Here is a 21,124-nt window from a genome sequence, read left to right on the forward strand (position 1 = left end):
TTAGCAGATTCAGTGCCAAGGCTTCTGAAGGAATGCTCTCAAGGAAAAGGAAGGTTGCTGAAATACTGATATATGGTAAGTGTCCTTTAGTTTTATTATATTTTTACTGTTTTATGAATCCACGTGAGTCAAAGCGAGACTGCGCTGCGCCTGACTTAACCATGCAGACTGCAGTTGATCCTTGTATTTTGATGTTCAATGTGTGTGTGTGTGTGTGTGTGTGTGTGTGTGTGTGTGTGTGTGTGTGTTACCTAGTTTTACCCAGCTGTATTGTACAGGGTTCGAGCGGGGCTCATAATATCCTGTCGCCATGTCTTCATCGCTCAATGCATTCCCATTTTCCACCGTTCTATTTGGAAAACTATATTTTCCAATATCCTTCACACACTGCCTCATCCTTATCTTCTTTACATGCCTTCTTGCCCCTCTAGCTTCCGTCACCAGCACTAGGTATTCCTTGTCTATTTTTTTTTTTTTTCTTCTTTTTCAATACCATTTACTATTTTATACAAATGTTATGAGGTCTAGTTCTCTTCTATCTTGTAAGGTTGGCAGTCCCATTTCCTTCAGCCTTTCTTCATATGTTAGGTCCTTTAGTTCCGGCACCTTCTTTGTAGCTATATTCTGGATCCGTTCTAATCTTCTTGTATCTTTTTTAGAGCTCGGTGTTCACACCACAGCTGCATATTCCAGCTTAGGACATTTAATGCTCATAATATTTTTTTTCATCATGAATTGAAATGCCACTCTAATATTAGTTAACATTATATCTGCTAATGTCTTACTTATGAGTTCTTTTCGGGTACAGATTTTCCTGTATAATCACTCCCAGATCTTTTTCCTCGTCAATCTTCATTATTTGTTCCTCTACCATCAGATAGTTCCATACCAGTCTTCTCTTACTCTTTCCCAATTACATTACGTGACATTTCTTGACATTAAACGCTAATTTCCACTGCTTACTTCACTTGTAGATTTTATTTATATCTTCCTGCAGCAGCAAACAGTCCTCTCAAGTTTTGATTACTCTTAGCAATTTTGCATCATCAGCAAACAAGTTGATATAACTGTTTACCCCATTTTGTATGTCATTTACATATACGTGGAACATAATGTGTGTGTGTGTGTGTGTGTGTGTGTGTGTGTGTGTGTGTGTGTGTGTGTGTGTGTGTGTGTGTAATTCACCACCTCGGTCGTCTGCTGGTTAACCAACCAGTCTTCCCCATTACGGAGTGAGCTCAGAGCTCATAGACCGATCTTCAGGTAGGACTGAGACCACAACACCCACTCCATACACCGGGAAAGCGAGGCCAATACCCCTCGAGTTACATTCTGTACCTATTTACTGCTAGGTGAACAGGGGCTACACATGGCTGGCTGGTATCCTCTTGTGGATCCAAGGGATTCCTATCAAATCTAACCTAACCTAACCTAGCCCCTGGACTCCACAAGGGGCCAGGGTCTGGCATACTGATCAAACTTAACCTAGCCCTTGACCCCACAACGGATACTAATCAAAACCTTCTTAACTTAGTGAGAGGGCTTCGCTTCATTGTATGCCCCAGAGATATTAATCAACAGTAACTATTCTTCTATGTTTTTTCTTCATAAGAAAGTATTTTCCAACTTGCATTATGGTAACTCACCTTGTTAATCACTTGGTTACCACCAGGTAGAGTTCAGTTTTGTTTAGGCCATGTGAAATAACTCACCAATTCTATTGGTTTATTTTCATCCCTGACAATTCTCTGCATTTATGTAACACATGAGCTAAGTATTACATGTCCATTGACTCTAGTCTGGTGATGTAAATCATATTACTGGAGACTAGAGGGATCTATACTGGAGATGTGTAGCTATGCTGCATACTTAATCAATAATTCTTGTATATAGCTACTCTTTTGCCAAGACAATACCATTAAAAAGTATTTAGAATTGGCCAAAGACCTTAAAACAGTGTTGAAAATACTAAAAAGCTGAGATGGTACACTTATTTACAATAATGATAATCCAATCAGGCATCCATGTCTTACTGAGCTGGTCAAAACAAGCAGACCCAGTATTTACTCTTTTTCCCGTATTTCTACTCACTTCAGTGTGTTTTAATTGATATATAAACATGCATAAGAACATGAAATATCTACTCTAATCTAGAGTAGTTACTTTTGGTGTATTCTTTCCTGCCTTCCCTCAAAATACTCTCTATACAGTTTGGTAGCTCACCATGCTTTCCTTCTAACCCATATATTTTCATGAGTGTTCAGTATAACATCAGCAAAGGTCTTTTTTTTTTTTTTTTTTTTTTTTTTTTTTTAATTCCATCATTACTTTCAAGCCAATGAAACGGAGCATCCCTTTTCTTTCCTAATTTGATTGTCATGTGTCTGTCATTTCCAGCAGCTTTTCATGTGAGATACAGAAAAAATAAGGAGAATTGAGTTTTATTTTTATTTGCTGAACAAAAAACTTTATCAATGGCAGTAGTTCTCAAGCCACAGACTAAGGATTATACATGTCTTGATGACCAAATTGTGTCTTGAGGACCTGCTTATTGCCAGGGAGAATGAAATCACATTAGTACTTATGAGAAACTGCTACCAGCCTTCCTGCATCGACATATAAGCAAGCTTTCGCAGAGGAAGAAAAAAATTGATATGCTGTCAGTAGATCATGCAAAGTGATACTAGAAGAGACAAAATGCAGAGATTACACCTGTGAATTTAACACAGTGCTGTTTGAATAGTCTTGACAGTAAAGCCTGGAAGAAGCATAGTGCATTCTGTTACGTTTTGGAATGAAGAGATTGGTATAGATTGGTATAAACAGCAAATTGGTGATGACTGAGATGAGAAGGCCAAAGAGGTCTTGAATGTTGCTCCAGCTCAGTATATCCTCTCAGGTGTTGAAGGTGCATTGAAGAGGCTGGATATATAGTTGCTGGTGGCTCTGAGGTGCAAAATCCAAGGAACGTGTGGGTGTTATTCCAGCATAGCCATAGAAGAGGCAGGCAAGGATCAGGGCAGAATCTTACTGAGGCGGCTTCTCGCAGATGTATCTGTTGGCCATAAGATGTTTGTGTGATGGTGTAGTATACAGAGTGATTCATACTCTTGACTTGCACATTTGATAAGCATGAAAATGTATAAAAGTGTGGTGAGATGCTTGTTGGCAGTTATAAATATGAGGAAGATGCAAATAAATAATAGTAGTGGATGAGCATCTTGAAACTGACTTGGCTTGCCATTGAGGGGAAGTGAATGAGGGGAAGGCTTCATATAGATTCACATGAGGTGATTAATAGTAGGAAGGGCCAAGAGGATATGATAAATTAGTTTAGTTTCATGCATGTCAGGCAGCGACACTAGGTCAGCACTTGTTGACAGTAAAGTTAAGTGAGAGTTCACAAAGTAAAAAAAGTAAAATCTGAAATCAATTAAGTTTCATGCAATCCTGCCAAGTTTTTATATATTTACAGTTAAGATAGGGCACAGAAATTGAAAATAATTATTGTTTTATATATATATATATATATATATATATATATATATATATATATATATATATATATATATATATATGTATGTATATACACACACACCATGTGGGCTTTTCATGGGAATTAATGGGCTAAAGGGGATACTTTTTTGGGGTACCTCCTATCTCAAAGCCCACCCACTAGGAATCCGTTGCCCCCAACCTACACTCGGAGCGTGGACAGGATTCAAACCCGTGTGCTTGGAGACCCCTCGGACCCCAAAGCACGCATGGTTCCACTGTACCACGGCAGCCAATTAGTGTGAATATAAGCAATACTCACGCATTCTTTGTGCTGCACCTCTTGTCATTCCACTGATAGCCAAACTGCTCCCTCATCTCCACACAATCCTCACTTGCTGTCAGGAAACCACCAATGGAGTAGAAGTTGTTGGGTTCATTCTCTCCCCAGCTGCAGGATTCAATTCAGCATCAATAGCAGCCAAATAACAGCAAGATGATGAAAACGTGCAGAAGTGATTAGTGTGGGTAGCTTACTGCGAAAGTATGTTAAATATTCCTAGGATTGCAGGTAATGGTAGTGGCTAGGAGTCATGTACAGTAATACTTGGTTTGAGTTTCCTTTTCAAGTTCAGTCCTACTTCACATAATCTTCCATGAATATATGATTGTGTAGCTTTAGATAAATTTATCTTCTTTGACAATATTTCAATGACATTCTCACTGCACAGTTTGTTCATACATAAACTGGAGTACTAGCATTGGTAGATTGCCTATAAGTTGGAATGGGATGACATGAATGATGAGTCTGAGAGTTGCATCATCTGAGGTTACACTTTATATACACACTTGCTGTAGATGAATTCAGTGCAGTCATCCCAGGTGTAGTTTCCAGGATCCTCCAGGTCATTGAGGCCAATCCAAGTACTCTGCTGAAGCATTCCTGTCACAAAGAGAGGAGCTGGTAAACATGCAGTGACGTGGAGAGCAATAAGGAAATGTTACAATATCAGCGATAACTTCACATTCAGTGGGCAGAGTTATGTGTTTCTTGTTTCAGGGCTTCACTCTAGCATCCAGCAAGGTCTTAATTACTTGTCTCTCATAGCAAACATGAATTATGTATGCATTTACCAGACAAAATGATCCACAAAAATAAGACAGCACCACTTCTGCATCCCTATTACAGACAGAAAAATAAACAATATCTCTTATGTATATATATGTATATGGCAGCATAAGTAAAGTTTCAAACTGTGTGTGTGTGTGTGTGTGTGTGTGTGTGTGTGTGTGTGTGTGTGTGTGTGTGTGTGTGTATTCACTGTTTGATCTGCTGCAGTCTCGGACGAGACAGCCAGACGTTACCCTACGGAGCGAGCTCAGAGCTCATTATTTCCGATCTTGGGATAGGTCTGAGACCAGGCACACACCACACACTGGGACAACAAGGTCACAACTCCTCGATTTACATCCCGTACCTACTCACTGCTAGGTGAACAGGGGCTACACGTGAAAGGAGACACACCCAAATATCTCCACCTGGCCGGGGAATCGAACCCCGGTTATCTGGCTTGTGAAGCCAGCGCTCTAACCACTGAGCTATCGGGTGTGTGTGTGTGTGTGTGTTCACAGTCGCCTGCTGGTCACCCAGCCAGCCTTTCCCCATTATGGAGTGAGCTCAGACCTCATAGACCGATCTTTGAGTAGGACTAAGACCACACCATACTCCACACACCAGAAAAGCGATGCCACAATCCATCAAATTACATCTTGTACCTACTTGCTGCTAGGTGAACAGGGCCTACACTTTAAGAGGCTTGCCCATTTGCCTTGTCGCACCCAGGACTTGAATCTGGGCCTTCTTGGTTGTGAGCTGAGTGTGCTAAGTACTACACTATGCAGTGTGTGTGTGTGTGTGTGTGTGTGTGTGTGTGTGTGTGTGTGTGTGTGTGTGTGTGTGTGTGTGAGCCAATCATACAGCCCCAGCTCACCTGCCACAAAGTTCTGCTCGTCCTCAGTGGTGATGGAAGCGAGGAAGGCACCGTCGTTTTCGCACAGACCTTTGGCATCCTCCCAGGTGGCCTCATCCTCACTCACTTGGTAGCAGGACATCTCAAACATTGTCCAGTCTTCTTCACACTCAGGGGCGGGGGTGGTGGTGGTGGTGGTCGTAGTGGTGGTGGTGGTGATAAGCTCAGCTGGAGTGCTGCACAGGAATCTGGTGGATGAAGATTTGGATTAGTTTTGTGTGACCAGGCTTGGAAGAGGTCAAGGTCTGTCCTTCACTCTCATAGTGCCAGTAAGCCATGTGCCACATCTTGCCAATACTCACCCTCTGGTCTCATCACACTGCTCGTCATTCCACCGGTACCCTTTCTTCTTCCGCATCTCCACACAGTCCTCCCGGTCCCCAAAGATCCAGAGAATGGCTCCAGAGTTGTTTGGTTCACCGTCATCCCATCTATTATAGCAAGGCAGGCAGGGACAAAACAGTTAGCTTATAAATTTGAAAAAAAAAAGATTTAAAGGAGAATATGGATACAGTATTAGTAAGTGTGAGAAAATAAGATGGTCATAGGGGAAAAACAATGTCATTGAAGACATATGGATACCTGGTGTAATTGTTGTCATTGCCATCAGCCCAGCCATATGTATGGTCATCCTTCAGGTCATTGTAGCCAATCCAGACACTGTCAGTGAGTATTTCTGCAAGAGAGAGTGAATCAAGATGAGAACTTGAGTCCAGGCAGTAGATAAGAATGCAATGGTAAAAAAATGACCTTACTCACCAGCGAGAGCATCTTGTTGGAAGTCACTAGAGATGGTGGCCAGTGTTGCTCCTTCTTCATTACAGGCATCCTGGCCTTCAAACCATGTTCCAGACCTGTTCATCACCCGGAAGCAGGTCTCTTCCAGCAGGACATAGTCATCATTGCACCGGTAGCGGGGAGGATCCTGGCGCAGAGGGTTGCACAGGGCTGGGGCCACCACAGCTGCTGCCACCACGAGGAAGGACAACATCACCATGGCTGTACTGTACTGGAGCTCTTGGTGATCTGAGGAGTGAGGTGCTGGTGTCTGTGTGTAGGGCTTTAAGTAGTGCTGCCTGGCTGCCCCTCACTAGTGATGCTCTGGACCAGCAGCTGCTGTCCAATAGCTCGTAATGAACGGCCATTACCACCATGTTGACTCAGAATTAAAGAAATTGCTGGTTTGGAAATGGACACGTCATTTCAGTAACCATTCACTGCAGGTCACCTTGGGGACTTTCATGTTTGTTGTCCTCAGTTCTAGGAAAGTTGTGGTTGTGGGAAAACTAAACCTTGCAGGATTTTTGTGAAAATGGCAAGAGATTGAATTAGGTGTTTCAAAATACGACCCATTCCCCATTGTCAAGATTTAGCTCATGTGGCAAAGTGTGACAGGCAAATTTCACCACGCTGTCTAATGGTAATTGCATAATCACAGCACTTGCGAAAAGAACATGTTACATTCTACCAATCAAAACCAAGGTGCAGTGAAAGGCGAAGAGGCTTAAAGGTTAGATAAGTGCTTCTTCAATATTGGTCAAGCAAATTGCATTTTCTCACCTGTACAAACATGATCCCTCACTGCATTTCGGCACTGAGCTCAGTGGGCTGCCTCGCCATGTGAAAGGGACACCGACCAAACAGACATTACCAAACTCAAATAAGTCAAATTCGACCTTCAAAAAAAGATAATCTAAGATATTTAGGATTTTGTATTACACATAACAATATGGCTAGTTGTTGTTGTTGTTGTTGTACTAGACAATCCTCCTCTGTCCCGCACTAGGAAGCTTTTGTTTAGGCCTGAAATCTAATACAGGAACAACAGCAGTGAAAATAATGATAATAATAGTAATTATAATAACACGGTGTAACAAAATTTTGACTCTTTTTTTTTTGTCTGGTTAATTAATGCTATTTTCTATTTCCTTTCATCTAAAACTTTGATTTTTATAAACTGGCCAGCGATGTTTTGAAACTAGCCTATTATAATAGGCTAATTTAAATTATCCCCACCAATCCAGACAGATTCTACACTAATTTGGTGAAAAAAAAATTAAAGAACTTTCTAGATGACTCCAGAACCTTCAAAACTATTCTTTCCAAACGTTTCACGAACTTCTAGAACATTCTTGCAACGTATATGGCAGTATAAATGCAGGGAACGTATGCTCAACAGGTCAGTTCACTTCTAGCCGTTAATGTGTAAACAAGTCGATCGTCATCAGTCATTACTATCTGCATTCATCAAGCATGGCATCCAGAGGTTGTAAGCATCCGGCAGACGCATTTTGCTACGTCTGTGGCGAGTTTATCAAAACTAGAGCTAAAAAGTACTCTCTGGAAAGATCACTGAAAATGCGCGAGGCCTACAATGCATATTTCGGCATGCCTGTCGGGGATCAGGACAAACCTTGGGCACCTCATTTCACCTGCGAACTCTGCAAATGAACTCTGGAAGGTAAGAAAAACATTTATATATATATATATATATATATATATATATATATATATATATATATATATATATATATATATATATATATATATATATATATATATATACAGTATATACTTTTTATTTTAACATATCCTATTACACTGAGTTGAATGTATCTGTATTTTTATACTTATGTTTTCATTCTGCTTTTTACAGGTTGGTACAGAGGGGAAAACAGAGCTATGAGATTTGCAATCCCCCGAATTTGGAGGGAACCAACTGATCACTCAAGCAATTGCTTTTTCTGTATGGTAGACCCTTCCAAACGTCGAGCAGGCAAAAATGCGCCTGCTATCATATATCCTGACCTTCTGTCATCCATTGCGCCAGTGCCACACTGCTCTGAGCTCCCGTACCCACTCCTCCTAAGAGAGAGCAGCAGTGTTTACCAAAGGAAAGTAGTTCAGAAGAACATGAAGACACTGATCCAGAGTTCAGAGACGCAACTGATGAGAGAAATCCATACTACCCCAGCCAAGAAGACATCAATGACCTGATCAGAGATCTTGGCCTCACGAAGTCAAATGGCGAGCTTTTAACGTCGAGACTCAAGCAGTGGAATTTGCTAGATGAGAGTGTGCACATATCAGGTCAGAAAGCGTCACCAGCATTTGTTTTTTTCAACCTTAGTTTTCACTGTTATTTCAAGATGATTTTTTTTTTCCAATAATATGCGCTTTGAGAATTACATTTCATGAAAAGCGCAAAAAGTATTAATCACATCATCATATCAGGTCAGAGAAAGCATCACCAGCATTTTTCAAGCTTTTTCACTCGTCAAGATGAGTTTTGCTTTGAAATGTGACCGGTCTGTTTGAGGCAATTGAATTACTTCAAAAGGTGGCTTTTATCGACAGATGGAAGCCTCAAAGCAGTGCTTTACCAAGTATGTACCATCTCTCCTTTGCCCACTCTGTCCAACTCAAAGAGGAATACAAGAGTGTGAAGAGTTTAGTGTTGAAATATGAAGAGTACGTTGGGAAATGGGAGCCATTGTTGGATCCCAGAAAAGTACTGTTTCCTCCACTCCACTTAAAACTGGGCCTTATGAAACAATTCGTCAGAGCTCTAGATAAGGAGTCCCCAGCTTTCAAGTACCTCCAAGATTTCTTCCCAAGTTGTCTGCAGCGAAAGTTGAAGCCGGTGTCTTTATTGGTCCACAAATAAAAAGGTCATGGAGTGCAAGGAGTTTCCCAAAAACTCTCAAGGACAGAGAGAGCAGCATGGGACAGCTTTGTCACAGTAGTTCTTGGCTTCTTGGGGAATCATAAGGTAGAAAACTATGTAGAGCTTGTTGAGAACTTGGTGACAAACTACGGCAAGATGGGTTGCAGGATGTCCCTTAAAGTCCATATCCTTGACGTCCATCTTCATAAATTCAAGGAAAACATGGGAGCGTACTCCGAGGAGCAGGGCGAGCGCTTCCACCAGGATATTTTGGACTTTCAACGCCGCTACCAAGGGTTTTATATTGAAAACATGATGGGAAACTACATTTGAGGGCTGATTCGTGAAAGTAATCTACAGTATAAGCGTAAATCTAGAAGAACTACTCATTTCTAATGTGTATATTGTCTCACTGGTGTAATTCTAGAATAAATAAATGCTATTATTGCATTATATGTCGTTTTGTATCTACTTTGTTCAAGTCAAACTTCAAATTTGCCACTTTGTCCCTATGAGAATGGGTAAATTTCAAAAATGTCATTATCCTGGACACAAAAGCGAAATTAGAAATGAATAAGTATTTTTCATGTTTTCTAGACATAAAGAAATAAGAAATAACAGTTTCAACTCAAGGACAAAAGCTTTGTTACACGGTGTATAATAATAATAGTAATAATAGGAATTGTAATAATGAAAACAAGAAGAAATACAACAGCAGCAGCAGCAGCAGCAACACCTGGCCAATGCACCCCAGGCGAGTAGAACCCTAATTCTTTCATGTGTAGAATCTTTCCTTACACTGCTAACCACTCTGAGATGTCTTCTTGTTCCGCACCTCCCTCTAAAGATCGTGCTGGTTACACCCGCTAGGCAGTGAAAAAAAGCAATAATAATAAATAAATAGAAAGGCTCATCCTCTTCTTTCTTGTGAGTCAATTAATTACATGGCTCTATTTTTCTCATTATGCACACGCATAGAGGCTCTATTTTTATCATTATGTACGTACACGCTTAGACAATAAGTATAGTATAGGGATGAATTAAGAATTATCAGTTAATGGGTATAGCAAGGTTTGTTTCAAGCAAGTAGTGAGAAAACCGGGTGGGAACCTTTATTTCAGACCACGGCTTTTTTTGACCTGTATATTCTGTAGCTAGCGCTCTCTCTCTCTCTCTCTCTCTCTCTCTCTCTCTCTCTCTCTCTCTCTCTCTCTCTCTCTCTCTCTCTCTCTCTCTCTCTCTCTCTCTCTCTCTCTCTCTCTCTCATAAACATACCACTCAATGCAACCACCCATCCAGCAGTCAACTCACTCACCACTCATATAATCTATTTTCCTCCCATTCAGTCTCATACCGTTCAATCAGTCAGTCAGCCAGTCAGTCCATGGAGAGGAACACACCTGGGCAAAGAACCATTTAATCTGTGCCTCCACCTGTCCCTGTCAGGACCACGCACGCCTCTTTTGATGAAGTTACGGGACACACCTAAGCACACAGAATTACGTCACACTGTTCGTTAGGTTCTGTAGGGTACGACAGTCTCTCTCTCTCTCTCTCTCTCTCTCTCTCTCTCTCTCTCTCTCTCTCTCTCTCTCTCTCTCTCTCTCTCTCTCTCTCTCTCTCTCTCTCTCTCTCTCTCTCTCTCTCTCTCTCTCTCTCTCTCTCATATTAATCCAATATTCTTTATTTCAGATTGTCAAGATAAAGAGAGAGAAGATAGAAGAGCAAGATTGCCAAGATAGAAAGAGAAAAAGAGAAAGCTCAAGATAAGAAGAGGAGGAGAATTGAGGACAAAAAAGTACATTCTAATATTTCTCTCTCTCTCTCTCTCTCTCTCTCTCTCTCTCTCTCTCTCTCTCTCTCTCTCTCTCTCTCTCTCTCTCTCTCTCTCTCTCTCTCTCTCTCTCTCAAGATCTCAAGATCTCTCTCTCTCTCATATTAATCCAGATTGTTTAAGATTGAAAAGAAGAGATAGAAAGAGAAAAGAGAAAAAGATAAGAAGAGGAGGAGAATTGAGGACAAAAAAGTACATTCTAATATTTCTCTCTCTCTCTCTCTCTCTCTCTCGACATTTTGTACACTTGTGATTGATATGTGTGTGTGTGTGTGTGTGTGTGTGTGTGTGTGTGTGTGTGTGTGTGTGTGTGTGTGTGTGTGCGTGCGTGTTTTCAGTTGCATAAGGATAGGGTTATCAAAGTGAACGGAAAAATATAGAAATACATGAATAGATTTGTAAAATAATGAGGTTTTGGTTCTTTATTGTGTGTTTAATAAATAAATAAATAATATTTTTTTTATCTTTTATTATCAAGTGTCTGAATGAACACACACACACACACACACACACACACACACACACACACACACACACACACACACACACACATCAATCACAAGTGTACAAAATGTCGAGAGCTCTCTCTCTCTCTCTCTCTCTCTCTCTCTCTCTCTCTCTCTCTCTCTCTCTCTCTCTCTCTCTCTCTCTCTCTCTCTCTCTCTCTCTCTCTCTCTCTCTCTCTCTCTCTCTCTCTCTCTCTCTCTCTCTCTCTCTCTCTCTCTCTCTCTCTCTCTCTCTCTCTCTCTCTCTCTCTCTCTCTCTCTCTCTCTCTCTCTCTCTCTCTCTCTCTCTCTCTCTCTCTCTCTCTCTCTCTCTCTGTGTCTCTCTCTCTCTCTCTCTCTCTCTCTCTCTCTCTGTGTCTCTCTCTCTCTCTCTCTCTGTGTCTCTCTCTCTCTCTCTCTCTCTCTCTCTCTCTCTCTCTCTCTCTCTCTCTCTCTCTCTCTCTCTCTCTCTCTCTCTCTCTCTCTCTCTCTCTCTCTCTCTCTCTCTCTCTCTCTCTCTCTCTCTCTCTCTCTCTCTCTCTCTCTCTCTCTCTCTCTCTCTCTCTCTCTCTCTCTCTCTCTCTCTCTCTCTCTCTCTCTCTCTCTCTCTCTCTCTCTCTCTCTCTCTCTCTCTCTCTCTCTCTCTCTCTCTCTCTCTCTCTCTCTCTCTCTCTCTCTCTCTCTCTCTCTCTCTCTCTCTCTCTCTCTCTCTCTCTCTCTCTCTCTCTCTCTCTCTCTCTCTCTCTCTCTCTCTCTCTCTCTCTCTCTCTCTCTCTCTCTCTCTCTCTCTGTCTCTCTCTCTCTCTCTCTCTCTCTCTCTCTCTCTCTCTCTCTCTCTCTCTCTCTCTCTCTCTCTCTCTCTCTCTCTCTCTCTCTCTCTCTCTCTCTCTCTCTCTCTCTCTCTCTCTCTCTCTCTCTCTCTCTCTCTCTCTCTCTCTCTCTCTCTCTCTCTCTCTCTCTCTCTCTCTCTCTCTGTGTCTCTCTCTCTCTCTGTGTCTCTCTCTCTCTCTCTGTCTCTCTCTCTCTCTCTGTCTCTCTCTCTCTCTCTCTCTCTCTCTCTCTCTCTCTCTCTGTCTCTCTCTCTCTCTCTCTCTCTCTCTCTCTCTCTCTCTCTCTCTCTCTCTCTCTCTCTCTCTCTCTCTCTCTCTCTCTCTCTCTCTCTCTCTCTCTCTCTCTCTCTCTCTCTCTCTCTCTCTCTCTCTCTCTCTCTCTCTCTCTCTCTCTCTCTCTCTCTCTCTCTCTCTCTGTCTCTCTCTCTCTCTCTCTCTCTCTCTCTCTCTCTCTCTCTCTCTCTCTGTCTCTCTCTCTCTCTCTCTCTCTCTCTCTCTCTCTCTCTCTCTCTCTCTCTCTCTCTCTCTCTCTCTCTCTCTCTCTCTCTCTCTCTCTCTCTCTCTCTCTCTCTCTCTCTCTCTCTCTCTCTCTCTCTCTCTCTCTCTCTCTCTCTCTCTCTCTCTCTCTCTCTCTCTCTCTCTCTCTCTCTCTCTCTCTCTCTCTCTCTCTCTCTGTCTCTCTCTCTCTCTCTCTCTCTCTCTCTCTCTCTCTCTCTCTCTCTCTCTCTCTCTCTCTCTCTCTGTCTCTCTCTCTCTCTCTCTCTCTCTCTCTCTCTCTCTCTCTCTCTCTCTCTCTCTCTCTCTCTCTCTCTCTCTCTCTCTCTCTCTCTCTCTCTCTCTCTCTCTCTCTCTCTCTCTCTCTCTCTCTCTCTCTCTCTCTCTCTCTCTCTCTCTCTCTCTCTCTCTCTCTCTCTCTCTCTCTCACTTTTTTTCTTTTTTAAACTAATATACAAGGGCTTAAATCAACACGTTTTATTGTGTTGCTATTTGAAAAGCCTTAAGTGTAAAACATAAATATACGTGAATGAAAGTTTTTTACATAATAACTTATTCTACTTAATTAACACAGCGCCAGAGTGGGAGATTGTGTTTTTCGCCACCTGTTGGCAGCCACTTTCACTTGCTGTAGCATCATTGTTTGTGTGTCACTTGTCGCTGCCGTGAACGCGTTCCACAGTCTGGCTGTTCTGGCTGTGTAAGATCGCTGGTGCTGCCGCGAGTGTGATCGAGGCACGTGCACCAGCGTGTCACTGGAGGTGGTTGCCCTGGACTCCCTCTGGACAGCTCGTGCTGGGAGCCTCAGTGAGCTGAGGTGAGGTACATCCAACACTCGGGCCTTGTGTTGAACCACGAGAGCCGACACGTCCTGCCGATGCTCCAGCGACATGACTCCCGTCTGCTCCTCCTGCTGCTGCTGCTGTGCGGCCATCCCCACCAGCCGCAGGGCACGGCGCTGTACAGCGTCCAGTCTCTGCAGGTGTGTGGCGGCACTCGACATCCAGGACATGGCACCGTACTCCATACAAGGCCGTATCTGAGCCTTGTAGAGTGTAAGGATGTCCCGGGAGTCAAGGCTTCCCGCCATCCGACGCAGGGCAGAGACACGCAGGGACGCCTGGTGGGCCACAGCAGCGACATGGTGGTCGAAGCACAGGCCACAGTCACTCCCAGCAATTTGATGGATTCCTGGATGGGAAGTATCTGTCCTCCAAGGGACAGATATCCAGAGATGGCTATGGAGGCAGCTGGGGACCGTGAGATAACCGTGGCCTGCGTCTTCTCTGGAACCAAGTCTACTTGCTACGTCTCTCCCCACTCCGTCACCGTCCTGAGCTGCCTGTTTATCTCTCTGACAGCTCACTGACTGTCAGAGCGGCAGTAGGAGCGGGAGAAACTGCAATCGTCAGCATACGCAAGGATCGACGGTATTTGCTGCAGGAAGTCTATATATATATTCCACAGGATAGGGCCTAACACTGATCCTTGTGAAACTGAGGCCTGTATCGGTGACGGCTGGGATATCTGCCCGTTGATGACTACTCTGAGGGTTCTCCTTTGCAGGTAGTCCTCGAGTAGCGCAAGGAGGTTGCCCTGGATACCCTTGGCGCTCAGCTTTTGCACAAGGGCCGAGTGCCAGACCCTATCAAAAGCCTCAGCAATGTCCAGGGCCACCACAAGGGTATCCAGGGCATCCTGCCAGCCCTGAGAGAGGAGGGTGAGGAGATCCGCTGTTGAGCGGCCAGACCGGAATCCAAACTGCCTGTCTGAGAGGAGGTGGTGTTCACTCAGGTGCTGACATATGACACCTGCCACCACCTGCTCCAGCAACTTGCCCACCACGGACCACGGAGAGCGAGATGGGTGGTCTGTAGTTGCTGGGCTCAGACTTCGAGTTCTTTTTGTGCACTGGCACAACCCTTGCCTCCTTCCATATAGAGGGCCACGTGTTTTCCCTCAGGCAGGATTCAAACATGCTGGTGAGGGGACCTGACAGCTCGCTGGCGCAGCGTTTGAGGAGCCGAGGGCTAACGTCGTCCGGGCCGGTGGCTTTGCTCTCCTCTACCTCCCTCAACAGCTGCTCAACTTTTCCTGGCGTCACGTGGACATCAGTGACAGCGCAGTCTGTTTCCTGGGGGAGGTGAGGTGGGCGTCTACCCATATCAGCGACTGTCATTTTTCCGGCGAAGAACTCAGCAAGCAGAGAAGCCTTGTCCTCACTGCTGGTGGCTGTTGTGCCGTCTGGCCTGGTGAGAGGAGGTATGGCGTCGCGGTGGCCCGTCCCTTGCTGCTCCTTGACGAGCCTCCACCAGGTCTTGTGGCCGACTCCTGAGCCACAGAGTTTTCGCCTCAGGTCCTCTTGCTGCTGTCGCCTTGCCCACCTGCAGGTAGCTGTCACCCTCCCACACGCTGTGCGATGGCGAAACCAGTTATGGCGAGTTGGACGACGCTTGTACCTCACCCAGGCTGCGTGCTTGGCCTCAGCGGCAGTTCGGCATCGGTAACCAAACCACGCAGGGTCACCAGGCCTGGCAAGGTACATCCTGCTAGGGACGTGCTGCTGCTGGAAAGCAAGGAGCTTGGTGGTGAGGGCACGGGCCTTTTCCTCCGCATTGCCTCTCAGCAGGGCGTCCCAGTCTGTGAGTGCGATGCTGTTTCTCAGGGCTGCCCAGTCAGCTCGCTCCCACAGCCAGATAGTGCGCGGGGCGGCAGCCTCCCTCGCCATGCTCAGCTTGACGCGTGTCAGCACAGCGTGGTGATCCGAGGTCCCCACCATCCCCAGCTGTTGGCACAGGATGCTGGAGTCAGGGAGGTCTGTCAGCACAGGATCCAGTGAGCCTCCCCTCTCATGTGTAGGGAAGGTCACGTGGTTAGCTAGACCCTGCATCGGTAACAGGCTGGTGAATGCGTCCTGCTCCAGGTGGTGGCTTAAATCCCCCAGGATCATGACATGTGAACACCTGTGCTGTTGTAGCAGTGTCCACTTTCTCCGTCAGGAAGTCCAGTGCCGAACGTCCTTGCCTGGGGGGGCGATACATGACACACAAGAGGGGTCCTATGTTGTCACTTAGCACCACGCTCCTCTTTTCTCTCTCTCTCTCTCTCTCTCTCTCTCTCTCTCTCTCTCTCTCTCTCTCTCTCTCTCTCTCTCTCTCTCTCTCTCTCTCTCTCTCTCTCTCTCTCCTTCACTTATTGATCTACCTTTCTTACCTCCTCTTTTATACAATTAAGGTAAAAAGGAAAGGCAAGAAATTGTATTTCTTTGTATTTTATTCTTATATAAATTACAGAGAGAGAGAGAGAGAAATGGGGGCACTTAACAACCCTCAAAAGAGTCAACACCACTGCCACCTCACCGTCTTGCCTTATTATGTGTTTGGTGTCACCTGCTACAATCACCCTAGGCTGTCCATCTGCCCTTCCTTCAGCCGTATCTCCCTTCTTATTTCTTATTTCCTTATATTCCATTTCTTTCCTTATTATGTCCTCCTCTTTGTCACAAGCCACACCCTGTAAAGAATAAAGACCATTACACAGTGTGTTTGTTACCTGTCACAACACTATGTTGGTGCTGGTGCTGGATGCTTGCTCTCCAAAATGTAAGCCAGGTGAAACCAACTCCCTCCACCAGCCACAGCAGCAATCTCCCAGTAAGCAGCTTAAGCTCAAGAGTCTGAACAAGACTGGATCTGCTGACCTCTGCAATGCCAGACCAGCGTGTTACCACTAGCCAGTGCTATTAGGCTCGTGGCTATGAAAGGTAATGTATGTTTCTATAATTCATTATGTTACATATTGTATTTACTAATGCAATTGGCCTATAGTTCATTAACTCGTTCTTTTCTTGTATCCTCCTTTATGACATAGTCACCCTACATTCATTCCACATTCTTGGCACTCTCTCCTCCTCCCACACCTGGTTAAATACCCCAATAATCTCTCTACCATTTTAAAACCTCCCATACAATATAACATCTGGCTCTGTTGCCTTATTCTTCTGCCTTTTCACCACAACTCTCCACCTCCTGCTTGGTGATTCTCTCATTGAGCTCCTCTGCATTCTTCCTCTCCAGTGTTGCGCATCCTTCTCTCACACCAAACTTTCTCCCAGAACAGTTTCATTGCCTCCCTGATTCCTTCCTTTTCTGATATAATTTCACCATTCACTGAGACTCTCCACACCAACATTTCGTGACATTCTCACCTCATGAATGTGTACCATTCATGGCCACCTTCCATGGCTTTCTCTCTTAAAGATTCATTCAATCATATACTCCTTTCACACTTCATTTTAGCCTTCATTATCATTCACCTTGTAAGTCCGTTGTTTAATATACGCTGCCACTGCATCCTGATACTCACTCTGCCTCATCGCTCCGTTTTATTTTATTTTTTTCTCAACCACCTGCACTGTCTTTCACTTTCCTGGCCTCTAATTTCATCATTCACCATGGTTTACATATTCTCTTCTGTCTCCTCTCATAAACCCTATCTGATTCTTAGCAGCACTTCACACATTCTCAACCAGTCTCATTATCCACACTTACATCATCCTCCCCACCTTCTCTCACTTGATCAGATCTACCTGAAAGTTCTTCTACCCTATATCTCAGTCTCCACTTCCTTTCCTTACCCGCCATTCACTTCACTCCCACCCTGCATCAGGAACTCCACAACCAGCATATTGTGGTCGGACATAATATTCACCATGCGGTCCTCTTCTGTCCACGTGTGTGATACAATTTCATGCGTTGTTCTTTATCAATCTTATCACTTTCAGTCCTCTTCTTTCCTCATTATTTTCCTCTTCCTTTTCTTCCTGCAATAAAAGGAAACATTTAATATATTTAAGCAATAGAGAAAATAACTTGTTTTCATCTAACATAATCTCTAATTTTAATTTCTAATTTTCTAAGGTGTGTCTGAGGTGTTGGGTGAGGCAGAAAGAAAGAGGATGTTAAAGGTTAAGAGTAATTCTGTGTTTTTTTTTTTTTTTTTTTTTTTTTTTTTGTGTAATTTAGTTTAGTTTATTTTCCTATTCTATTTGCTTTTACTCCTCTTCCTCTAACTGCAATAATAGGAAACATTTAATATATTTAAGCAATAGAGAAAATAACTTGTTTTCATCCAATTTCTAATTTTAATTTATAATTCTCTAAGGTGTGTCTGAGGTGTTGGGTGAGGCAGAAAGAAAGAGGATGTGACAAGGTTAAGAGTGATTTTGTGTTGTTGGCTGTTTTGTGTTTTTAAGTTCTTGAGAAAGTGTTACTATTACTGTGGCTATTGTTACTGCTACTGTGAAAAGGGAGGAGGAAATGTCTAAAAGGAAAATAAAATAAAATATACTCATGAATGGAAATAAGTTGTTTTACCATTATTATTATTATTATTATTATTATTATTATTAATATATTTTATTCGTGTATATTTTATAAAATAATAAAGAATAAAAACGATCACACGATATATATATATATATATATATATATATATATATATATATATATATATATATATATATATATATATATATATATAGAGAGAGAGAGAGAGCAAGCGAGTAGGCACTTTCTATCCCTCAACATTCAACATCACCTCACCGTCTTGCCTCTTGTGTCTGATGTCGCCTGCTACATACACCCCAGGCCGTCCTTCCTTCAGCCTTATCTTCCTTCTTATGCCTTCTCTCCTTATTAATATTCCTTTACTTTACTTATTATGTCATCTTCTTCCTTACAACCCACACCCTGTAAAGAATAAAGACTTCATTACACACCGTTACCCAGTCAGTACGCTTTGTTGGTGTTAGTGTTGGTGCTGGATGCTCTCCAGAACGTCAGCAAGGTGACACTAATTTTGTGCAGTGTGCACAACAGTAACCTCCTAGTAAACAGCTTACGAGCTTGAGCGAAACTCATCTGGTGACGTTAGCAATGCCAGATTAGCCTGTTACCACAAGTCAAACGCTAGGTAGTAAAGATGATGTAAAGTGTTTCTATATAATCCATTACATATTTCAAAATTTTCCTATATCTTTCTTTTACCAAGAACGACATGGTAAGTCAGGGGATTTTAAAAGGTAAATATTATTACCCAGTTATGTATATATGCATCTATTCTCAACTCTGCTTCGTGTCCGCCTTATCCCATTCCCTCCATGCTGCTACACTCCTCATACCCCCTATCGCCTCTATCCAATGCCGATGTCCTACCTCACACACACACACACACACACACACACACACACACACACACACACACACACACTATAATAATGCTGCTGCTACTGCAGCAGCAGCCGCTACTACTACTACTGTTATTACTACAGCTACTAAACTCCTTCACACACTTGCATTCCTCCTTTATCCTCCACTTAATGCATTTCATGGAGGCAACAACCGGAAATGCCCGAGAAACACTAAAAATTGAAGGAAATGTTGAGTTGACACGGGAAGGGAAGGGGGTTGGTGTAGGGGCGTCTTGGTCCAGGTCATGGTGGGTGACGGGCGGTCTGAACGGGGGGGATACATAGCCATCGCCTTATTTAACACAGTAATAAGCTATTAATCTATTCTGGTGATTGATTCTGGCTCTGCTTCACTCTTTGGGTCTGAAAAACACAAGGTGGTGCAAGCAAACATTGGTGGACTGACCTGTGGGGGGGTGAGGAAGGCAAGGCTGAGGTGCCTGTGTAGCCCAATATTCATTTTAAAAATCTCGAAAGAAAAAAGGCGCCCAAACCGAAATGCACTACATTTTTTGACGCAACAAATACTTTGACTAATAACTAAAACATAAGAACGTTACCGAGTCGATTGTTTACAAAACGATGTCCAACGAACACTCCGTATTTCAAAATAACGATCACAAATATTTCATAATGTTGAGAAGGAAAGCACAGCCACGACACATCATGTTACATTTTATGAAGACGAAAATTTTTGCTTTCCAGTCAAATAAAGAAAACACATTCTTTGCCGTATAAAGTTTTTTTTTTTTTTTTTTTTTTTGCTTTTGTACCGTAAAAAGAAAAAAAATTGAAAATATGAAGAGTAAATATTATTGGATATCATTACTTGGGTCTTGTTTTATCATGTAATTTAAATCTAATATCAAGCACCAAAACAATCCTAGACGTACTAATTAAAAAAAAAATGAAAATTATAGAATGCCGAAAGTGTTACTTCAACGAGGAAAAAAATAGACACGATCTTATTACAGATTACAACTTGATTTACATTCCTATCAATAAACAAAATACAAAAATAATGCAAACCAATATAATAAACGAGAAAAAAAATCGTGATGTAGAGCCGAAGTAGTGCCATCTTTTCTCAGCACCTCCATCTCGCTTCCCTTCCCTCTCACATTTCTCTCTATGCCTCTATCTCCTCCACCTCCACCCATTACCACACAGCGAGCCCTTAAAACACCTGCAAACCACTTGAAAAACGGCCTAAATCACTTAGCTACAGGGTGAAGGAGAAGGGCTAGCGGCAGCTTGTCGGAGCTGGTGGGGCCAGCGGGTCGTGCTGAAGTAGTTTCTTTTGCACCTATTCTCATCACCTACATCTCCTCACTCTTCACATTCTTATTTCCCCCCCACCCCTACACTTCCACCTCCTCCATCTATTACCACACAGAAACCCCTTTAAACACCTGCAAAATACTGGAAAAACGCCCTGAATCACTTAACGCAAGGTGAAGGAGAGGGGTTGGCGGGTCTCAGCTGGTCGGCAAGCCATGCAGGGATGCCTTGTGGTCCAGGTGGTGTGTGTGTGTGTGTGTTTCACTGTTTGATCTGCTGCAGTCTCTGACGAGACAGCCAGACGTTACCCTACGGAACGAGCTCAGAGCTCATTATTTCCTATCTTCGGATAGGCCTGAGACCAGGCACACACCACACACCGGGACAACAAGGTCACAACTCCTCGATTTACATCCCGTACCTACTCACTGCTAGGTGAACAGGGGCTACATGTGAAAGGAGAGACACCCAAATATCTCCACCCGGCCGGGGAATCGAACCCCGATCCTCTGGCTTCAAGTGGCTTGTGAAGCCAGCGCTCTAACCACTGAGCTACCGTGCGTGAGGTGTGTGTGTGTGTGTGTGTGTGGCGGGGGACAGGATTGCGTGTTGTGTGTAGTGTACTGTAGTGTGGTGTGTTGTGTTGTGTAGTGTAGTGTATTGTGATGTATGGTGTGGGGTTGTTTACTGTGATGTGTGGTGTGGTGTGTCGGTGGGGGTTGCCTGTGCTTTGCGTGTGTGTACGTTGTACTTGGTG

General features: G+C 43.5%; 1 protein-coding gene across 1 annotated transcript; it reads right to left on the minus strand.

The window, feature by feature from the left end:
- Positions 1 to 2,434: 2,434 nt before the first annotated feature.
- Positions 2,435 to 6,571, minus strand: LOC123499124 (C-type mannose receptor 2-like). The gene is made up of 7 exons (XM_045246761.1): positions 6,285 to 6,571; positions 6,108 to 6,201; positions 5,828 to 5,956; positions 5,487 to 5,713; positions 4,345 to 4,438; positions 3,818 to 3,946; positions 2,435 to 3,055 (listed from the first exon to the last, which is right to left on the minus strand). Exons 1-7 carry the CDS (start codon positions 6,520 to 6,522, stop codon positions 3,028 to 3,030), a joined length of 939 nt encoding a protein of 312 aa, XP_045102696.1. The 5' UTR covers positions 6,523 to 6,571; the 3' UTR covers positions 2,435 to 3,027.
- Positions 6,572 to 21,124: the final 14,553 nt, after the last annotated feature.

Source organism: Portunus trituberculatus, chromosome 49 (assembly GCF_017591435.1).
Source record: "Portunus trituberculatus isolate SZX2019 chromosome 49, ASM1759143v1, whole genome shotgun sequence".
Taxonomy (NCBI): domain Eukaryota; kingdom Metazoa; phylum Arthropoda; class Malacostraca; order Decapoda; family Portunidae; genus Portunus; species Portunus trituberculatus.

Coding starts and splice junctions, on each gene's coding strand:
- LOC123499124 (XM_045246761.1), bottom strand. CDS start 6,522: ATGGTGATGTTGTCCTTCCTCGTGGTGGCAGCAGCTGTGGTGGCCCCA. Junction 6,202..6,284: donor CCAACAAGATGCTCTCGCTG/GTGAGTAAGGTC, acceptor TCTCTCTTGCAG/AAATACTCACTGACAGTGTC. Junction 5,957..6,107: donor AATGACAACAATTACACCAG/GTATCCATATGT, acceptor TTGCTATAATAG/ATGGGATGACGGTGAACCAA.